Genomic DNA, 18,102 nt, shown 5'->3' with positions numbered 1-18,102 from the left:
TAAATAAATAAATAAATAAATCTGAAGTCCTCAAGTCACCTTTGGTTCATTTATCAGTCACTTTCATTTAGCTCATGTTCTTGAGCATTCAACTGATGGGAATGGTTTCTATCTGTTTGCTGTCTTTGTCCACATAACTGTGGTTTCAAATATCCTGGAACCATGTTGGTAAATTTCATCTGCACTCTCTAAAGTTTCATCACAGGCTCCTTTGTTCCAGGAGAACAACCCCAGCTTCCTCAGTTTATCCATTAATCTGGAGTGCATCCCTGGAATCATAATGGTAAATCTTTCTCACCTTCTCTCTTGCCTTTACATCTTTACAAAAGTGTGGTACTCAAAACTGTACACTATACTGTGCTTCAATTGAGGCCAAACAAATGTTTTATAAAAATTATCACAACTTTCTTGGTTGAGTACTCTCTACTTCTCATGAAGACTCGAATGCAACTGCTCTGTCACTTCCATTGAGCGTACACATATAACAGCCCAAGTGCTTCTCTTTTTCAAATCGCAAACAACAGGAATTCTGCAGATGCTGGAGATTCAAGCAACACACATCAAAGTTGCTGGTGAACACAGCAGGCCAGGCAGCATCTCTAGGAAGAGGTACAGTCGACGTTTCAGGCCGAGACATTTCGTCACCTGACACATCCTAGAGATGCTGCCTGGCCTGCTGCATTCACCAGCAAATTTGATGTGTGTTGCTCTTCTTCAAGTGGTCGTTTGCTAGAGATTCTGAGCAGTCAGTGGGATTGTTGCATTTCTTTTCAAAGTTGTATCTTTTCTCTGTTTGCCTGGTAATCTCTTTCCATGATATCTTTTAGCAGTGTTGCTGAGCATGTGAATGATGCGGCATACTCAACACAACTGGCTGAAAGTAACTGGAGCCTCAGTACTGTATAGGTTGGCATGATAAAGGACACTGATTCTGATTTACTTGTCCTTCCAACCAGCACTTCATTATTCAACAAGAAAATTTCGTCAAGTTGGTTAGACATGTTTTCTGAACATAAGAACTAGAAAAGTATTGGAAAAGTCTGATATTTGGTTTCTGAATTCTTTATTGTACTTTATTTCTGTTAATTTCTGTTAATTTTATTTCAGGTCTTTCTGAACCAGTCTTTCACAGGTTTGAGAATGAATAGAGTTTCGAAGTTTAACCGGACTTTGAAGACTGCCTAAATGGATTTCAGTGGTGTCCATCTGTTGTTTCAATATTTAGTTAATACTTCCATCATTACATACTTGTATTTAACAAGTACATCTTGCTACACCCTTCAGGATACTAGGACTATTACCACTAGATGTTAAATCAAAATCAAGTTATGAAGCCAAAAGAAATTATGAGAGCTGTCCACCACAGGAAAGGAGGCACGGTTCAGACCATGGATTAATTGTAGCATTAGTTACTAAAGCATTGATGTTTACATAATTTATAACATCATAGTAGTTAAATTAAGACATTAAAATTAATACAGAAAAGTACAACTGTAAAGGTAAAAAAATAAATTATAATTTAAAGAAAACAACAAAAGCACTGAAATTGAGCTCAACTACCTAATTGCGTAAAATAAAAAAAATTTAGAAGTCATCTGTCCATAAAAGTGGTCTTGAACATGAAGGAGGGGAAACTCTGGCATTTCTTAGTGCCCAGTAAGCTCTTAAGCGGTGCATGCAGTTACTGGACCTTACCAACATCATCAGCATATTATTCAAAAAAGCAGTCCATCTACATTGCAATAGTTCATTGCAAATTCAATCCAAAAATTGTTATGTCTGATGATCTTAGAGTTTTGATAGGTATAAATGTCCTGAAAATGTGGCCCAGGGTTTTCTTTGTCATCCAGCAGTGCCCACAGGATTTATTCTTTCTACATCTAGGCAGCCCAACATTACTTTTAATGGGGTAAGTATTTGATACTTAAAACCAAATATGTTGAATTGCTAAATTAGATTGTTTATACGGGATATGATGCTTTATCCAATGGTTTTTAAAGTATGTTAACCTGACCATCTGGGGCTGTAATATTAATTTTTGCAAAATAACACTGACAAAGTATCAATAACACTGACAACCAAATCATTCACCATACTTCGAAAACATTTCAATTTATTATATCTAATAATCATATCTTTGAGATTAATACCCACTTATTCAAACACATAGAAGGTCAGGCCATTACTCGCATTATTTTAATTTCCTTTTTAAGACAAGGATCTACACTTGAAAAATGAACATTCCTAGTCCTCAATCAGAAGCTTTCCAGTATGAAATTCAATGATAGTTACAGCTCAGCAAATGTAAGAACTTTTTGATAAAGAGTTTCTAATAGTGAGTTTTAATTAAGTATTCTGTGATGCCTTACGTAAAATCAGCAAGTACTGTAATAAAAGTAAAGAATTAGAAAATCTGTTAAAAATTTCAGTTATCTGCTTGGGCTGTCACCTAGCCTTTGACAAATTGTGGGACCATCTCTCTAATTTCTCCCACTAACTACTGAATCTAGTCAAATCCACAGATCTACACAGCCGCCCAAATCTTGAAAACAATTCAGAGCATTAAAAAGACAAGTTCAGTATTACTGATTTTCTGGTTCTGAACAGCATTAAAAAATAATGTTTTATTTTTGAATACAGTGAATTGTGGTTAACTGGGACACATCAGGACCAGTACATTTTGGCCCAGTTAAACGGCTGCCTCAATTAGCTGAAGTTTCATGGAAATAGTTAAAAAGGTGTTTTAAAAAAAAGTCAAACTGAGTAACAAATTATGTATTTAAATTAAATACAGAACAGATTAGAAACTACCAATAGTACTACAGTACTATAAAACTATATTAGTTCCTAATAGTTATCAATGGAGGAATTCATTCAGTGTATCCTGTCACATTCTTTTGACTGTAAATAAACCAACTCAGACACCTAGTGCAAGTAATGGACTGCCTTCATACAATGTAGTCGACGATTAAATCCTCCAAATCTTCATTTTCATTGCGACTTTCAAGATGATTGTCGATACCTTCAAGTTCTTCGTAGATGCTAACTTGTTGAAGTAGTCAAATTGTTTAATTTTCATTCCCGGCCGTCGTTGGTATCTCCAAGCCTGAAAGTTTGAAACTGCAATGAGCAAAACAGTTCTGAATTGTCGTGCTGCTTATTTCTTGCCAGCTGTCAGTGACAAAAATCACTGCTTTATGAACACAAACATACACAACTACTATTTTTAGAACTACTCATTAAGCATGGAGTAGCGTCAAATGGCTGCACAAGTGTGCACGACTGGTGCTAGTTAGAACCTGTTCGGCAACAGTCTCCTGCCACGTTTAAGCAGCATAGTGTCCCAAATAAACGAATGGAATCCCGTCAATTTTCTTGATGAGTTTTTGTACTTTAAGAGTTGTGCCAAAGTAGTACAGCCTATATCACTATGATCTAGATGAGAAATACACATCCAACTTTCTAAATTCTAAATAATAGAATTAAAGGTCTGTGACTTCATGAAATGAAATAGGTGAAAGTGAGTCACCTTACTTGACCCCCTATTAATAGAAATGGGCTCAGTTTTAGCTTTATTTCCACTGAATATCATAGTCAAGTTTGTCATGTCAATATGTCCATAACAAGGCTAGTAAAATGCTTATTGACCTCTGTATGACCCAAAGCTTTACAATTTGTTTGTGTTCCATGGAGTTAAAAGCTTTTACAAGGTCTGGAAAAACAACTGAAGATTTTTGCAGGTCCTGTTAGTCCAAATATTAATTTATTTTAAATGATTATGTTTTGGTTGTATTCAATGGTGTATATACTGCAGCTGTTAAACAAAAATTTTCATAGCCTCCACTAGTTGTTTGGCTAATAATCTTGATTCACAGTCCTGAGGAAAATGGAATAGGCCTTTAATAATTGATGTTCTGTAATTTAACAGTTTTCAGATTTGGGAATTGGAATTCTCAGACAGTCATTGATTTTATCAGATACTTGTCCTGTTTAATCTAGGAAGATAAAATTGTCTCTGCTCTGATATCTTGATCTCCATTTTTTGTGTCCACCTTCCCAGATCAGCAGCTGTATCATTTTTAAAACTGCCAAAGGTCTCCCTGGGCCACACTGACTGCCACTAACAAATTTTCATTCCTTGCACTGGTGGGACGTGGGCTGAACCAGACATTTGTTTATTTGTTAGAAGTCACAAACCAAGACACATAAAGCTCTAATTTCTAATGGACCTGTGACATTGACCGGACCTCTATTTCATTAACTGGACCTTAAGTTCTGCATGATCATAGACTCATCAATAACTTCTAGCAGGTCCACTTAGATAACAAATTATTGCCCCTAATTAACCATCTGGAGGTAAAACCAAACAGTGAAAAATTATATCTCATTAAAGATGATAGGTGTCCTGTTGGTGGGTGAGGCCACTACCCTATTTGTAGATCTTAATTAGAACAAAAGGAATTTGTCTATTTTTGTATTAGTACTTAGTTCCAATGAAAGCTCTTAATTGATGTCATGTTTGCATTGCAAATCTTAAGTATTAAAACCCTGAAATATTGATGAACTGACAGTTAGAAATATACCAAATTGCCTTTTTAAAGTTAAATGTACTTCTGATTTCCAAAATCAGGTGGTGGTAATTGTATCTTTTTAACAAAATCAACAATTATATATTTTCAGCAAATTGATAATTGCAATGAGTGTATTTTTAAATATTTATCTTAATTTTCTTTCTACAGTATTGATTGTATAAGAATTAAAAAAAACATTGTGTTCTTGACTTTATTTTAATATTGCACATTTGATGTTTTAAAAAGCATAGGCTGCATTTGATTATTTTTGCCATGTAATATAACTTATCAATGCTGAAAGCTTAGTTATACTCATGTTTTGTAGAGGTGGATAGTATCACAACTGGACTATTTTCAGTTTTCCAGTATATACTTTGCATATAGGACAAAATCATATTAGAGTCTTTTGGTAATCACGAAGATTGTAAATTTAAATGCAAACAAAAAGGCTTATTGAAAATTGCACTGCAATAATTAACGACATAACAGAAATGGACTGGTTAAAAATGAGTTGTGTTTATCACCATAACAACTTGTATTATGAATATTGGTATCTACTTTTAAAGAATTAAATGGTATGCATTTGTCACATAGGTTATTTGGAAAGTTATGTTAGATAAAATACACGCATTTAGGCATTCAGATTCTCAAGAATCTTTTAAAACTTTGTCAACAAAAAGGGTATTGCATTCTGTTTTTTCTCTGGTAGAAATCAAATAGATGATTTGTTAGTAATGTCTATAAATGACAAAATAAATGATTAAGCAAACAGATGTTTCTTCACATGTGTAGACCTGTTCCTTCCTTTTCATTGTAATAAAAATAAATATTATGTACAAAATTTGCTGTCTTGACTGAAGCTTTGTGACTTGCTGGGCAAACATGAGCCATATCCATTTTGAGCAGTGATTTAATGTGATGTACTGGACCAAATAGTTCAGTTGTCCCTTGCTGCATGTCCTTAATTCAGAAAGTGAAGTAAAAGGCTAAGTGCCTGATGTCCAATTATGGGGGTTGCCATCCTGTGACTGGAGAACCAAAGCAGAAAATCCTGAGACCTGAAAATAGGGTGAGTATTTGAGAAAAACATCTGTGGCTTTCATCATTATACTTAGTTGAAAAATCTTTAATCTGTGCAACACCCTGGCTTGGCCCCAGAGTTGAGAAAGGTGATTGCAATCAATCAAGTCTTCGAGAAGTTTAGATTGTAGGAGAGTCATCATATCAGTATATTAAGAGTAAGAGGACAGGTTGGAAAAGAGTGGGTCTGCTGTGTGACCAAAAGGGTAAGCTTTGTGTCCTAAATCAACAGTTCTTGTCAATATTCACTAAGGATTTGGAGGAGAGTGACTTCAGGAAAGGATAAGTTGATAGTGGAGCATGTCAGTGTTAAGAAAATATCAGTGTTAAATATCTTAAGATACATAAGGTGAGCAAATCTTCAGGGCTGGATTAGATCTATCCCGTGATACTATAGGAAATGAGAGGAGATTGCTGGGGCTCAGACAGATTTTTGCATCTTCATTAACAAAAAGTAGCTGGCCAGTGGTGTAGTGGCACCTGCACCAGGCTTGGAGGCCAGTAGTGCCAGGTTCAGATCCGGCTGGTTCCTTGCACGCTTTCCATCCGTCCTGGGTCGAGCTCCAAGCTAGCAACTCGGCCTTGTAAAAAATGCTAAAGAATGGCAAGGTTGCCGCCTGATGCACCACAGGGTGCAGAAAGGAACAACAATAAATGAAGAGTGGGTACCAAAGGACTGGAGGGGCAATGTTGCCCCTTTATTTAAGAAGGGTGGGAAAAATAAGCTAAGTAACAATAGGTCAGTGAGGCTTATGTCAAATAGATTGCTGGGTTTGCTGAGATGAATATAACAGTAGTTTTGTGGAGCTTGATTTTTTTCCTCCCATTTATGGCACTACCAGTTCCTTTGCTTTTGATGATCAGACAATCAGGCCTGCATTTCTGTCTGGTGTTAAGATGGTACAGTCTACATCCAGGACTTCTAGCCCTAGATCTTCATGAGGTTACTTTCCAAGACTACCAGTTGTGTCTCCCACAAAAGATAAGTAGCATTTCAGCTAGTCTATACTAATCCCACTTGCCTGTATTAATTCCTATTCCTGTTTGTTTTTTTCATTCAAGTATCAGCCCAGCTGGATCTTAACTGTTGTTACTGTTTGGCTTCCACCACCTCCTCTGGCAGCTCATTCCAGATACCAACTACACTTCGTGTGAAAAATTTGCCCCTCAGATCCTCTTTGATGGAACAGTAGATAATGTTTGTGCCAACTACGCCATCAATTTAAATTGCATATCTGCCTGCACATGGTCTACATCTCACCCTTCTCCATCTGTTCATATGTTTGAATGCTTCTTTAGTGTTGCTATTGTATCTGCTTCCACCATTGCTTCTGTCAGTATGTTTCAGACAAAAAATGCCTCCTTTAAACTAATCCTCTCACCTTTCTACTGTTAGCAAAAACTATCTATTTTGTCCATGCCTCTCAAATTTAATATACTTATAGCAAGTCACCCCACAGCCACTGATGCTCCAGAGAAAGCAGTTCCATAAGATAAAGGAGCAGAATTAGGCCATTCAGCCCATTGACTCTGCTCATGGCTGATCCCAGAATCCACTCAACCCCATACGTATGTCTTCTCGCCATATCCTTTGATGCCCTGACCAATTAAAAAAGGATCAACTTCCACCTTAAATATACACACAGACTTGGCCTCCACTGCTGTCCGTGGTAGAGCATTCCACAGATTCACTACTTTCTGGCTAAAAAAACTCTGCCTCTATTCTAAAGGATCATCCCTCAGTTTTGAGGCTGTACCCTCTAGTTCTAGATATCCCCACCATAGGAAACATTCTCTCCACATCCACCCTATCTACTCCTTTCAACATTTGGTAGGTTTCAATGAGTCTCTCCCCCACACCCCTGCATTCTTCTAAATTCCAGTGAATATAGGCTCAAAGCTGCCAAATGTTCCTCATATGTTAACCCCTTCATTCAGGGAATAATCCTTGTGAGTCTCTTCTGAACTCTCTCCAATGACAGCACATCCTTTCTGAGATATGGGGCCCGAAGCTGTTAACAATACTCCAAGTATGGCCTGACTAGTATCTTATAAAGGGTTAGCATTATCTCCTTTCTTTTATATTCTATTCCTTTTGAACTAAATGACAACATTGCACTTGCCTTCCTCACCATAGACTCGACCTGTAAATTAACTTTCTGGGAGTCTTCCTAAGTCCCTCTGCACCTCTGATGTTTGAACCTTCTCCCCGTTTAAATAGTCTGCACTATTGTTCCTTTTACCAAAATGCATTATCATACATTTCCCAACAATATTCCATCTGCCACTTTTTTGCCCATTCTTCCAATTTGTCTAACTCCTCTGTGTCTTAATCTTCTGGATCTGATGACCATGAGAGAACTAGACAAAACCTTCACTAAAGCCCATGGATACAAACAACACTCACTGTTCTATCCTTTCAACCTCCCTCTTGCCTTAAACAAGGGGTTCCTATCCTGGGGTCCATAGACCCTTCAATTCATGGTAAGGCTCATAGGCATAAAAAAAGTTTGGGAACCACTGCCTTAAGTCCTATTTCCTTTTGTTTTAGACATCAGACCTTGTTTTAGAAACAGACCTTGGTTATTCACCCTATCTGTGCCTCTCATTTTACATATCTCTTAAGTTGTAACACCTGAACCTCCTTTCCTCCATAGAAAACAGAGCTAACCTACAGTATCTGTTCTCTCTATATATCTCAAGCCCTGTCATTTATCTCTCTGCCTCCTCTGATACTAAAAGCTAACATTTTCTCTCTTCCCAGTTCTGAAGAAGGACCTAGAATCCAAAACATTAACAGGTTGTCTTTCCAGAGGTGCTCCCAAAGTACCTATTTCTAGTATTTTCTGCTTTTATTTCAAATTTCCAGCATGTGCACTTTTTGTTTTCAATGCTGACTTTTTCTTGCATTTCCAGCTCTTTTTGTTTTGAATTCCTGGTATTTCAGGTTTTGTTTGTCATCTTCCGTCAACACATCTAGACATACTTATACCACCCGCTTTCATTCAATTTCTCCTGGTCTCCAGCCATTTAAAGATATCTCCTGTATGTATACAGCCTCCCTTTCAGCAGTTATAAAATGTGTTTCCATTTCATGCTTGAATTGTATCTGCTGACATTTAGAGTGGGAGGTAACTTGATTGAAACAAACAAGACCTTGAGAGGTCTGGGAGAGTGGATCCGGAGAGGCTATTTCCTGTTAAAGAAGATTCCAGGAGTACAAGTCACTTCAAAATTAAAGGGCAAATATAAGGTTAAATTGTTTCTGAGGGCATGAGTTTTTGGAACTCTTCAGTAAAAGGCTGTGAAATCAGTTTATTAACTCTTTCAGAGCGTGAACAATAGATATATTGGTGGAGTGGCCTATATTTAAATGATTTTAATTAAACTTCAGTTGCAACCACTCAGACAGTTTTCAGTACAGTATTTCACTATTTCAGTAGTAAATAGACATTTGATATCTACCTGGAAAGTACATGTTCAGACACAAACAATAAGTGATAAAACTTACTTGTAGTACTAGCAATTTTCCACACTGGGCAAAAAACCTTATTGTGAAGTTAAAATGAGCCATGTCACACATATCATTCCAATTTTGCATTGGCGTAAGACCTTTACAAAGAGACCAGACGTAAGGGAAGAATCAAAGCAAAGATAAATCAGCACCCATGGTAATAATAGTTGTTCTTTCATTATACAAGCAGCACCTTTGAAGTACAGCATATAGATAACATCTCATGAAAATTTAGAAGGGGTAGAGGAAGAGAAAAATAATGGGAATAGTTAACGTAGTGGATGGTGAGCTATGAAGAGAGAGATGACTAAATACTTGATCAAGGTTCTGGTTTGTTTAGAGCAAGGGTTCCCAACCTGGGGTCCATGGATCCCTTGAGGGTCCATGAACTTGGGTGAGAAAAAAATGACATCTTTATTTTCACTAACCTCTAAATAAAATTTAGCATTTCCTCCAATTATAAATGTAGGCAAGAAACCGTAGCAGCATTAACAGTACCTATGACTTTGTCATTAATAGAAATCACATATATTTTCATATCATAGTACAGTTGTTACAAATATCTCAAATACTGTTTATTCATCACTACTTCGAAATTATGGTGGTTATGAGACTCATCGCTAGATCAAATGTGATCACAGTCTTCCTGTCCAGCTACCAGGCAGCCCTATGCCTTGTAATCATTCAGCCACCAGACAGTGAAGTTGCATGTTCTCACATTTGTGACCCAGGCGTCTAATTACTCTCCATTATTCTCTATCTACAATTGCTTGTTGATCAACGCTTGAAGGAGGTGATTAATATTTTTGCAGAACAGGGCAGTTCAAGTGAGAATTCCTAACTCTCTATAAGGCCACGTGGCCTTTTGTAATATAGATAGGTGTATGGGCTGACAGTGTAGACCAGGCAAGTTCAAACACGTCTGATGATTGGAATAACTGTTGGGGTGTGTTAATTAAAGTAACATTATTGCTAACAGATTGTGAAGTGATAAAGGTCATGTAAGTTCTGTGAGTAGCAGAGGTCCTCTTTTGTTTTTCTCTTTGTACTTCCTTTTTGTACACTGTTATGAAGTAAAGACGTGCACATGCAGTGTGTTTTACAAGTGGCGTTCTCCTAATTTACAGCTTTTTGACAGGTATGTGACGACTGAAAGTCCCTGTTAGTTCTGTACTGTAGTTACTGAAATGTTTCATCATCATTGAAGCCACAAATTCTTGGCCAGTGCATATTCAAAGTTCAAAGTAAGTTTATTATCAAAGTACACATATATCACCACCCATTACTTAGACATTCATTTTCTTTCGGGTATTCACAGTAAATACAAGAGACACAATAGAGTCAATGTAAAGCTGCAGCCAACAGGACAGGGAAACAATCAAAGTACAAAAGAAATAAGTAATAAATATCAAGGACATGAGATGAAGAGTCCTTGAAAGTGACTTCATAGGTTGTGGTTCAGTGATGGAGTAGATGAAGTTGAGTGAAGTTATCCCCTTTAGCCCAAGAGCCTAATGGTTGAGGGGTAATAACTGTTCCTGATCCTGATGGTGTGGGTCCTGAGGCACTTGTACCTTCTGATGACAGCAGTGAGAAGAGAACATGGCCTGGATGTTGGAGATTCTCGATGATGTATTCTTTCCTGCAACAGCGCTCGGTGTAGATGTGCTCAGTAGTGGGAAGGGCTTTACCCATGATGAACTGGGCAGAATACACTACTTTTTGTAGACCTTTCCACTCAAGGGCATTGGTGTTTCCATACCAGGCCATGAGGTAACTAGTCGATATAACTCTCTACCACAATTCTATAGAAGTTCATCAAAGTCTTAGATGACATATTGTAACTTCACAAACTTCTTTAAAAAAAAAAGGAGAGGCATTGCCGTACTTTCTTTGTAAAGGGCACTTACGTGCTGGACCTAGGACAGATCCTCTGAAATGATAACATTGAGGGGTTTAAGTCCTGACCCTTGCCATCCCTGATCCCCAGATGAGGACTGACTCATGGACTGCCAGTTTCAGGACTGTTGGCTTTCCATTGGTCTCACCCCCAGAAGATGCTCTCACCTTGGCCTCCTTAGACTAGGCCTGTATACAGGTAGGAGAAGGATCAGATTTCCTGAATACAGCCTAGGAATGGAATGGTAGGCATTCCTGATCGTAGTATAGCAGTACTTGAGTGTTTTGGGACCCTGGTCCTGCAGGTTACATGTTCATGATAATTGGACAGAGATTTCTTCAAACAAGCCTGATTGAAGTCCCCAACAATGATTTGATAGACATTGGGGTAGACTGTTTCTTGTTTGCTGATGGTTTCACTCAGTATCTCGAGTGACTGTTTAGTGTCAGCCTTTGGTGGTATGTAACCCTCTTGGTAAGTCAAATAGTTGGCACATAATCATTAGATGGTTCAGATTGGGGGAACAAGAGTGCAACAAGACCGCTGTGTCTGGGCACAAGGAGTATCATGAAACAGACTCCCACTCTTTGCCTTCTCTGAATCAGCAGTCCTGTCCATTCTCTGTATCGAGAAGCCCTCTAGTCTTGCTGAAGTATCTGTTGTGTCTGGAGTGAACTGTGTCTCTGTGAAACAGAGAATACAGCAATTTCTCATTTCCCTCCAATACAGAAGTCTTGCCCTTATGTCCCCGGTCTTGTTCCCCAGCAACTATACATTTGCTAACAAGATGTTGGGTAAAAGAAGTTTCATGCCCCAGTATTTTAGCCTGGCTCGGAGTCCTCCCCTCCTCCCTTTCAGCTGTGGCAATGTACTTTTGTCAGATTAAAGGTGCCATACCTGCATGGTTGAGAGTTAAGTCCACCGAGGCCTTCAGAAGATCATAAAATTGCTAGTTTGTTAAGACAGTTCAAAAGTATGTGATCTAAAGGGAAATTGCAAGTTGCAGTTTGCACTGAGAGTAGTTCAGAAGAAGTTTAGAAGTTTTATAACTTGCCTGCCGTGATTCATCAGCACCATTTTGCTTGGATAGGGAACCAGCCTAGGCAGGCACATCCAAAAGCAAGATCCGACTGATGCTGAAAATGTGTGCTGTGTCAGCAGTGAAAATGATAAAAAGCCAGATTTAAAGATGACAAAAATCATGGTGCAGAAATGAAAGGGCAAAATAAGAAGCATATGTGGGCATTGTTGTAAATATGCAGTGATAGTGATGTCTTTCAAATGTTTCACAAGTAGATATCCATTGCTTGCCATTTTTGGCTGGCCATATCAAACCCTGCACCATATCCTGCAAAATGTCCTTGTATCAGCGGCGAAGATGGATGGAAAGTGATTCTCAAACATTCCAACATGAGAATAGAATTACATATTTGTTTTCAGCAATAACACCCTACATTTACAGAACAGCAATTCACATCAGATTTGAATTTCTTTCCTGCTTCATAATGAGCTGGTTATTTTGAGCAAACCATCCCAATGAATTTATTTATTTATTTAGAGCAGGTGTTCCCAACCTTTTTTATGCTATGGACCAATGCCATTAAGCAAGGGGTCCAAGGACCCCAGATTGGGAACCCTTGATTTAAATATGCAGCGTGGAACGGGCCCTTTGGCGTATTGAACCGCACTGCCCAACAGCTACCTATTTAAAACGAGACTAATCACAGGACAATTTACAATGGCCAGCTAACCTACTAATTGGTACATCTTCGGACTGTGGGAGGAAACGGGAGCACCTGGAGGAAACTGACATATTCCCAGGGAGAACATGCAAACTCCTTACAGATGGTGTCCAAATTGAGCTCTATAATCTGATGCCCCAAGTTGTAATAGCATTGTCCTAAACACTGTACTACCATGGCACCCTACTTCCACCTTGGTGGCAGTGGAATTTAACTTTTGTTTAAATATTCAAGGCATCAACTACAATTCAAGTTAGAAGGCTACCATAAAAATGATCAGGTAGTTGTAAAAAGAAACGCATTTTTCATGAATGTCTTTTGGGGATGAAATGTGATTGCAGACATACACCTCGTAGTGGACTGAATGCTTTCTCTGATGTGGTCTAGCAAGTCACTCAATAGCAGCTGGCTCATCACCACCTTCTCAATAGGGGCAATCAGGGATGAGATAGGGGCAATAATGCTGGCTTAGCATGTGAAGTTCAGAATACCGAAAAATTATTTTTTAAAAACTTACTCAGCTGAGCTCTTAACTGCTGATCAACAGGAAATGTTTGTGTTTTCATATTTTCAGAAGTAGCTTGTGCAAACAAATTCCACAGTTAAAACACTAATAGATAACGATCAGAAATACATCCCTTTTGAGGCTTTGTACAAGGTTTTTGCAAAATCCTTTTAGCTTTTGTGTGGCAATCATTTATTCAAGTATGATAAGCCCTTTGCTAATGCACTTTATGCTTTGGCAGTATCTTCTATCTTACATAGAGCATTTTAATTAGATAACACCCATAGCAGTCTTGCATCATTACATCTACTGATTGCAAGGTTAAAGTTGGTAAAAGTTTATTGTTTATTTATGTTCATCCTTCTGAATATTTCAGCAACACCTTCCTGTGGAGCTGAAGCCGAATAAAGAAAAAAATGAAAAATGTTTTAGCTGTACAATAGATAGAAATTGTATTTCTAAATTAGTCTAATTGTTACTCTGCATATTTATAATGCTGCTCCACTATAAACACATTAGGTTGCTCAAGCTAAAAACTACATATATACAACTACATAGACCAGGTGCCGTTTTCATTTTACAAAGCTCACCTTGGGAATTTCAGAACTCATTTCCTTTCTGACCTTTGAAATTCTCTAGAGTCCACTGATCTTTTCAGTCATCTCACAATGTGATGGATTTTAATTCCTTTTATAAAGCTCAAAGCATTTAAAATAAATGAAGAGGGCAGCAACACTGACTGAAAATACCTGAGTTGAAAGACCACAAACCAGCTTGGATTATATGTAATGCAGGGTATAGTCTGTGAGAGATTGTAGGGTACAAGAGGGAATAAGAAAAAAATAAGCTGAAACCTTGCAGATGATGGTAATCTGAAATAAATTAGAACATGCTAGAAACACTCAGCAAGTCAGGCTTTTCTGTGGAAAGAAAGTAGCTATTGCTTCAGGTCCAAGACATTCCATCAGAACAAGAAAAAGAGCAAGTTCGATTTTGTTAGAAGGGAAGGATGAGGAAGAAAAGGATGGATGAACTAAAGGAATGTCTCTGAAAGGATAGGACTGGCTGGCTGAATGTGGCAGTTTATGCCAGGCTGTTTCTTTTCACATCTATTGATAACAGAACCCATTTAGTTGAGAGCAGGGTTCCCCAGCCTGTTGTCCATGGTCCCCTTGCTTAATGGTATAAACAGTGCCATTGCTTAATGGTACTGGTCCGTGGCATAAAGAAGGTTGGGAACCCATAGTCTAGAATCATCTTGAAATGTGGTTTATTGATGCATTTTTTGCAAAAGAAATATTCCAAGAAGACATTTTTTTGAAATTATGGATTGGCAGGAAACCCAGTGCTTACTTTTAGAACACTGGACTGATACCATAATATTTACTGCTCAGTTATATCTCCAGCCGTAAATCATAAATGGCACACACCTTGATACCATTGAGGCAACATTTTTTAATTGTAGTACTCTAACAATTACCTTCAATAAATAAATTCCGTTCAGGCTATATCAGAGGACAGACAGAAACACACTTTCTAGGTGAGATTGGAATTGCCTATTTTCCTTAGGGAATACCTTAAATCTCTTCTGATCAGTAAAATGGCATCTATAGTGTGGTTACGCATGCATATTTTGTGTGCATATTGCAGCAAGTCGTATTTCCCTGTTCAATAAAGCCCATTGGAAATATTCAAAGAGAGGGCCAAGCATGGAAGTAATCAGAACAGAAATGTCGTGGATAAATTACTGGACCTGTAATCTGAGACCTGGAATAAATCTCTCCAGAAATGACATGTAAATTAATTTAATAATCTGGGATTATTAAACAGATAACCAAAGTTGTTGTTAAAAAGCACACATGTCTTGAAGAAAATTGAACCTGCCATATACATCTGGACCCACAGCAATATGGTAAACCATGCAGATGTAATAATTTAAGAAGAATAAAACCAACCAGAAGACCCAGCATTGAGCTGGACACGGTAAAGGCAAACCCACCTCAGATGTCTAAATCCAGAGAGTTCTCTCACAGCTTGAGGCTGAGCAACAACCTGATGTAATCTTACAGATTGATCCAGAATCTTTCATCTTGATTGGTTAGTACATCCTGTACCACAGGCAGGTCCAACCTTCTCGAGGTTGCTGCAGAATGTTACATGGTGAAGAATGAAAGGCCTAGGGAGTTCTCCATGTTGACCTCCTGTTCTACAGAGGCCCTTGGCAGGTCAAGCCAGTGCAAGAAATACAGTATGGGTTTTTACTTTTCACCCATCATCCTGCTGACTATGTCCCTTTTACCTTATCTCAACAATTAGTGTACCTTTATGTTGAAATGCACTTGGTGGCTCCCTAAAAAAAAACAAGGGTGTATATTCTGAATGGGGGACTTCTACCTCCATAACCATGAGTAACACCACCACTGGTCAATAAGAGAGGTCAGAGGAGAATAGTCAGACTGATTCAAGCTGACAAGAAGGCTACAGTAACTCAAATAACCACACATTACAACAGTTGTGTGCAGAAGAGCATCTCTGAACACACAAAATATCGAACCTGGAAGTGGATAGCAGCAGAAGACGACAAAGGTTCACTCAGTGGCCCATTAGTTATGTACAGGAAGTATCTAATAAAGTCAGATAATTACTGCCCCATCAAATTAATATTCATGTAAACCACGCAAGATGCTGGAGGAACTCAGCAGGCCAGGCAGCATCAGTTGATGTTTTGGGCCAAGACCCTTCATCGGGACTGGGAAAAAAAAATGAGAAGTCAGAGCAATGAGGGGGGAAGAGTGGAAGAAGTGCAAGGTGGTAGGTGATAGGTGAAACCAGGAGAGGAGGAGGGGTGAAATAAAGAGCTGGAAAGTTGGTAAAAGAGATAAAAGACCATGGGAAGGGGAGGAGCACCAGAGGTAGGTGATGGGCAGGTAAGGAGTTAAGGTGAGAGATTCTATTCCACTCGCGCTTATCCGTTCATCCCTCACCACAGCTCTCCCTCCTTGCAAGCGGAATAAGTGCCACACCAGCCCCTACACCTCCTCCCCAAACAGCGCTTCAAGGTGAGGTGATACTTCACCTGTGAGTCTGTTGGGGTCATATATTGTGCCTGGTGCTCCAGATGTAGCTTCCTGTATATCGGTGAGACCCAACATAGAATGGGAGACAGCTTCACCAAGCACCTACACTCCATCCACCAGAAAAAGAGGGATCTCTTGGTAGCCACCCGCCCACTTCAGTTCTATGTCCTATTCCTATTTCGACATGTCGGTCCATGGCCTCCTCTACTGTCACAATGAGGCTACACTCAGGTTGGAGGAGCAACACATTATATTCCATCTGGGTAGCCTTCAACCTGATGGCATGAATATCAATTTCTTGAACTTCTGGTAATTGGCCCCCCTCCACCCGCACCATTCCCATTCCTGTTTCCCTCTCTCACCTTATCTCCTTACCTACCCATCACCTCTCTCTGGTGCTCCTCCTCCTTCCCTTTCTTCCATGATCTTCTATCCTCCCCTATTAGATTCTCCCTTCTCCAGCCTTTTATCTCTTTCACCAAACAACTTACTGGTTCTTTACTTCAGCACCCCTCCACCACCACCCCCAGGTTTCACCTATCACCTACGACCCTGTATTTCTTCCTCCCCTCTCCACACCTTTTTGCTCTGACTTCTCATCTTTTTTTGCAGTCCTGATGAAAGGTCCCGGCCTGAAAGGTCAACTATTTACTCTTTTCTATAGATGTAGCCTGACCTGCTGAGTTCTTCCAGCATTATGTGGGTGTTGCTTGAATTTCCAGCATCTGCAGATTTTTTCATGTTTGGGAATTTAATATTCATCATCAGAGTTCCACTGGGAGATCTTTTTCAACAGTGATATCAAACAGAAGGCTTACTCTCAAATCTATTTACTGATGGATACCTTTGTCAGGAACAATGCTCTCCAGGTATTATATGACCTTAATCCAGAAATGGGAGAAAGGCTTGGATTCCAGAGGCAAAATGAAAATGATGTATTTGACATTTAAGCAACAATTGATGAGTGTGATATCAAAGAAGTCCCAGTAAAATGGAAGTAACGGGCATCCAATGAAAAATTCCATTGACTGAGGTCAAATCTCACACATGGAAGATGGTTTCAGTTAATTAGTTCAGACCCTGGAGTATCAATAAAGAGGTACAGTACATCAGGGAAATGTCTTTGCTCCATTCACCTTTAACTGTTTCATGAATGACCTTCCTTCCATCAAACAGTCTGAAGTGCAAATGTTTACTCATGATTGTGATCCACTGGGGTTTCGATATGCTCTGATTGTTGATTATTGAAGTTTTACTGTATTGAGTCCTGTACTCAAATAGCAGCAACATTATAACATTTGCAGAAGATATAAAACTCGGTAGTGAATCAATTTGAGGGTATCCATATGATCCATGGTGGCCTGGGCAAGGTTTAGCAGTATCAAATTCTATATTGTGAGAGTCATTATAGAGACAATTAATTTCCATAAATACCAAGTGATGGGTCATTGAATTAATTACATAAATACACAGATGCTTGAATTTGGCAGGGGCAAGTTTAAATTGATAAACACGGATTATTTATACTTTAAATAGAAGAATGGAATATAAAAACAAAGAAATAATGCTCTTCAATTTTAACTCGAATAATGGGGACAGTACTGTATATGAGAATTTAAAAAAGAGTGCTTGGAAGATTAAGAGATATCTTAATTTTCTTTTTGTTTTGTTGATCAAAGGTTTGATAGGATGGGTAGAAGAAAATTATCTCTC

At 38.6% G+C, this 18,102-nt stretch overlaps 1 protein-coding gene across 1 annotated transcript in view; it reads left to right on the top strand.

Annotated features, from left to right (window-relative positions):
- Positions 1–5,412, top strand: part of LOC140195433 (pituitary tumor-transforming gene 1 protein-interacting protein-like) — a 78,879-nt gene extending 73,467 nt beyond the window's left edge. The window contains exon 7 of the mRNA XM_072253727.1: positions 1,108–5,412. Within this exon, the coding sequence (XP_072109828.1) occupies positions 1,108–1,148 (41 nt within the window). The 3' untranslated portion in view covers positions 1,149–5,412. The remainder of the gene's footprint in view (positions 1–1,107) is intronic.
- Positions 5,413–18,102: the final 12,690 nt, after the last annotated feature.

This window comes from Mobula birostris, chromosome 3, assembly GCF_030028105.1.
Source record: "Mobula birostris isolate sMobBir1 chromosome 3, sMobBir1.hap1, whole genome shotgun sequence".
Classification (NCBI taxonomy): Eukaryota; Metazoa; Chordata; class Chondrichthyes; order Myliobatiformes; family Myliobatidae; genus Mobula; species Mobula birostris.
Note: the sequence above shows the minus strand (reverse complement) of the source record. Positions and strands in the feature narration are given on the sequence as shown.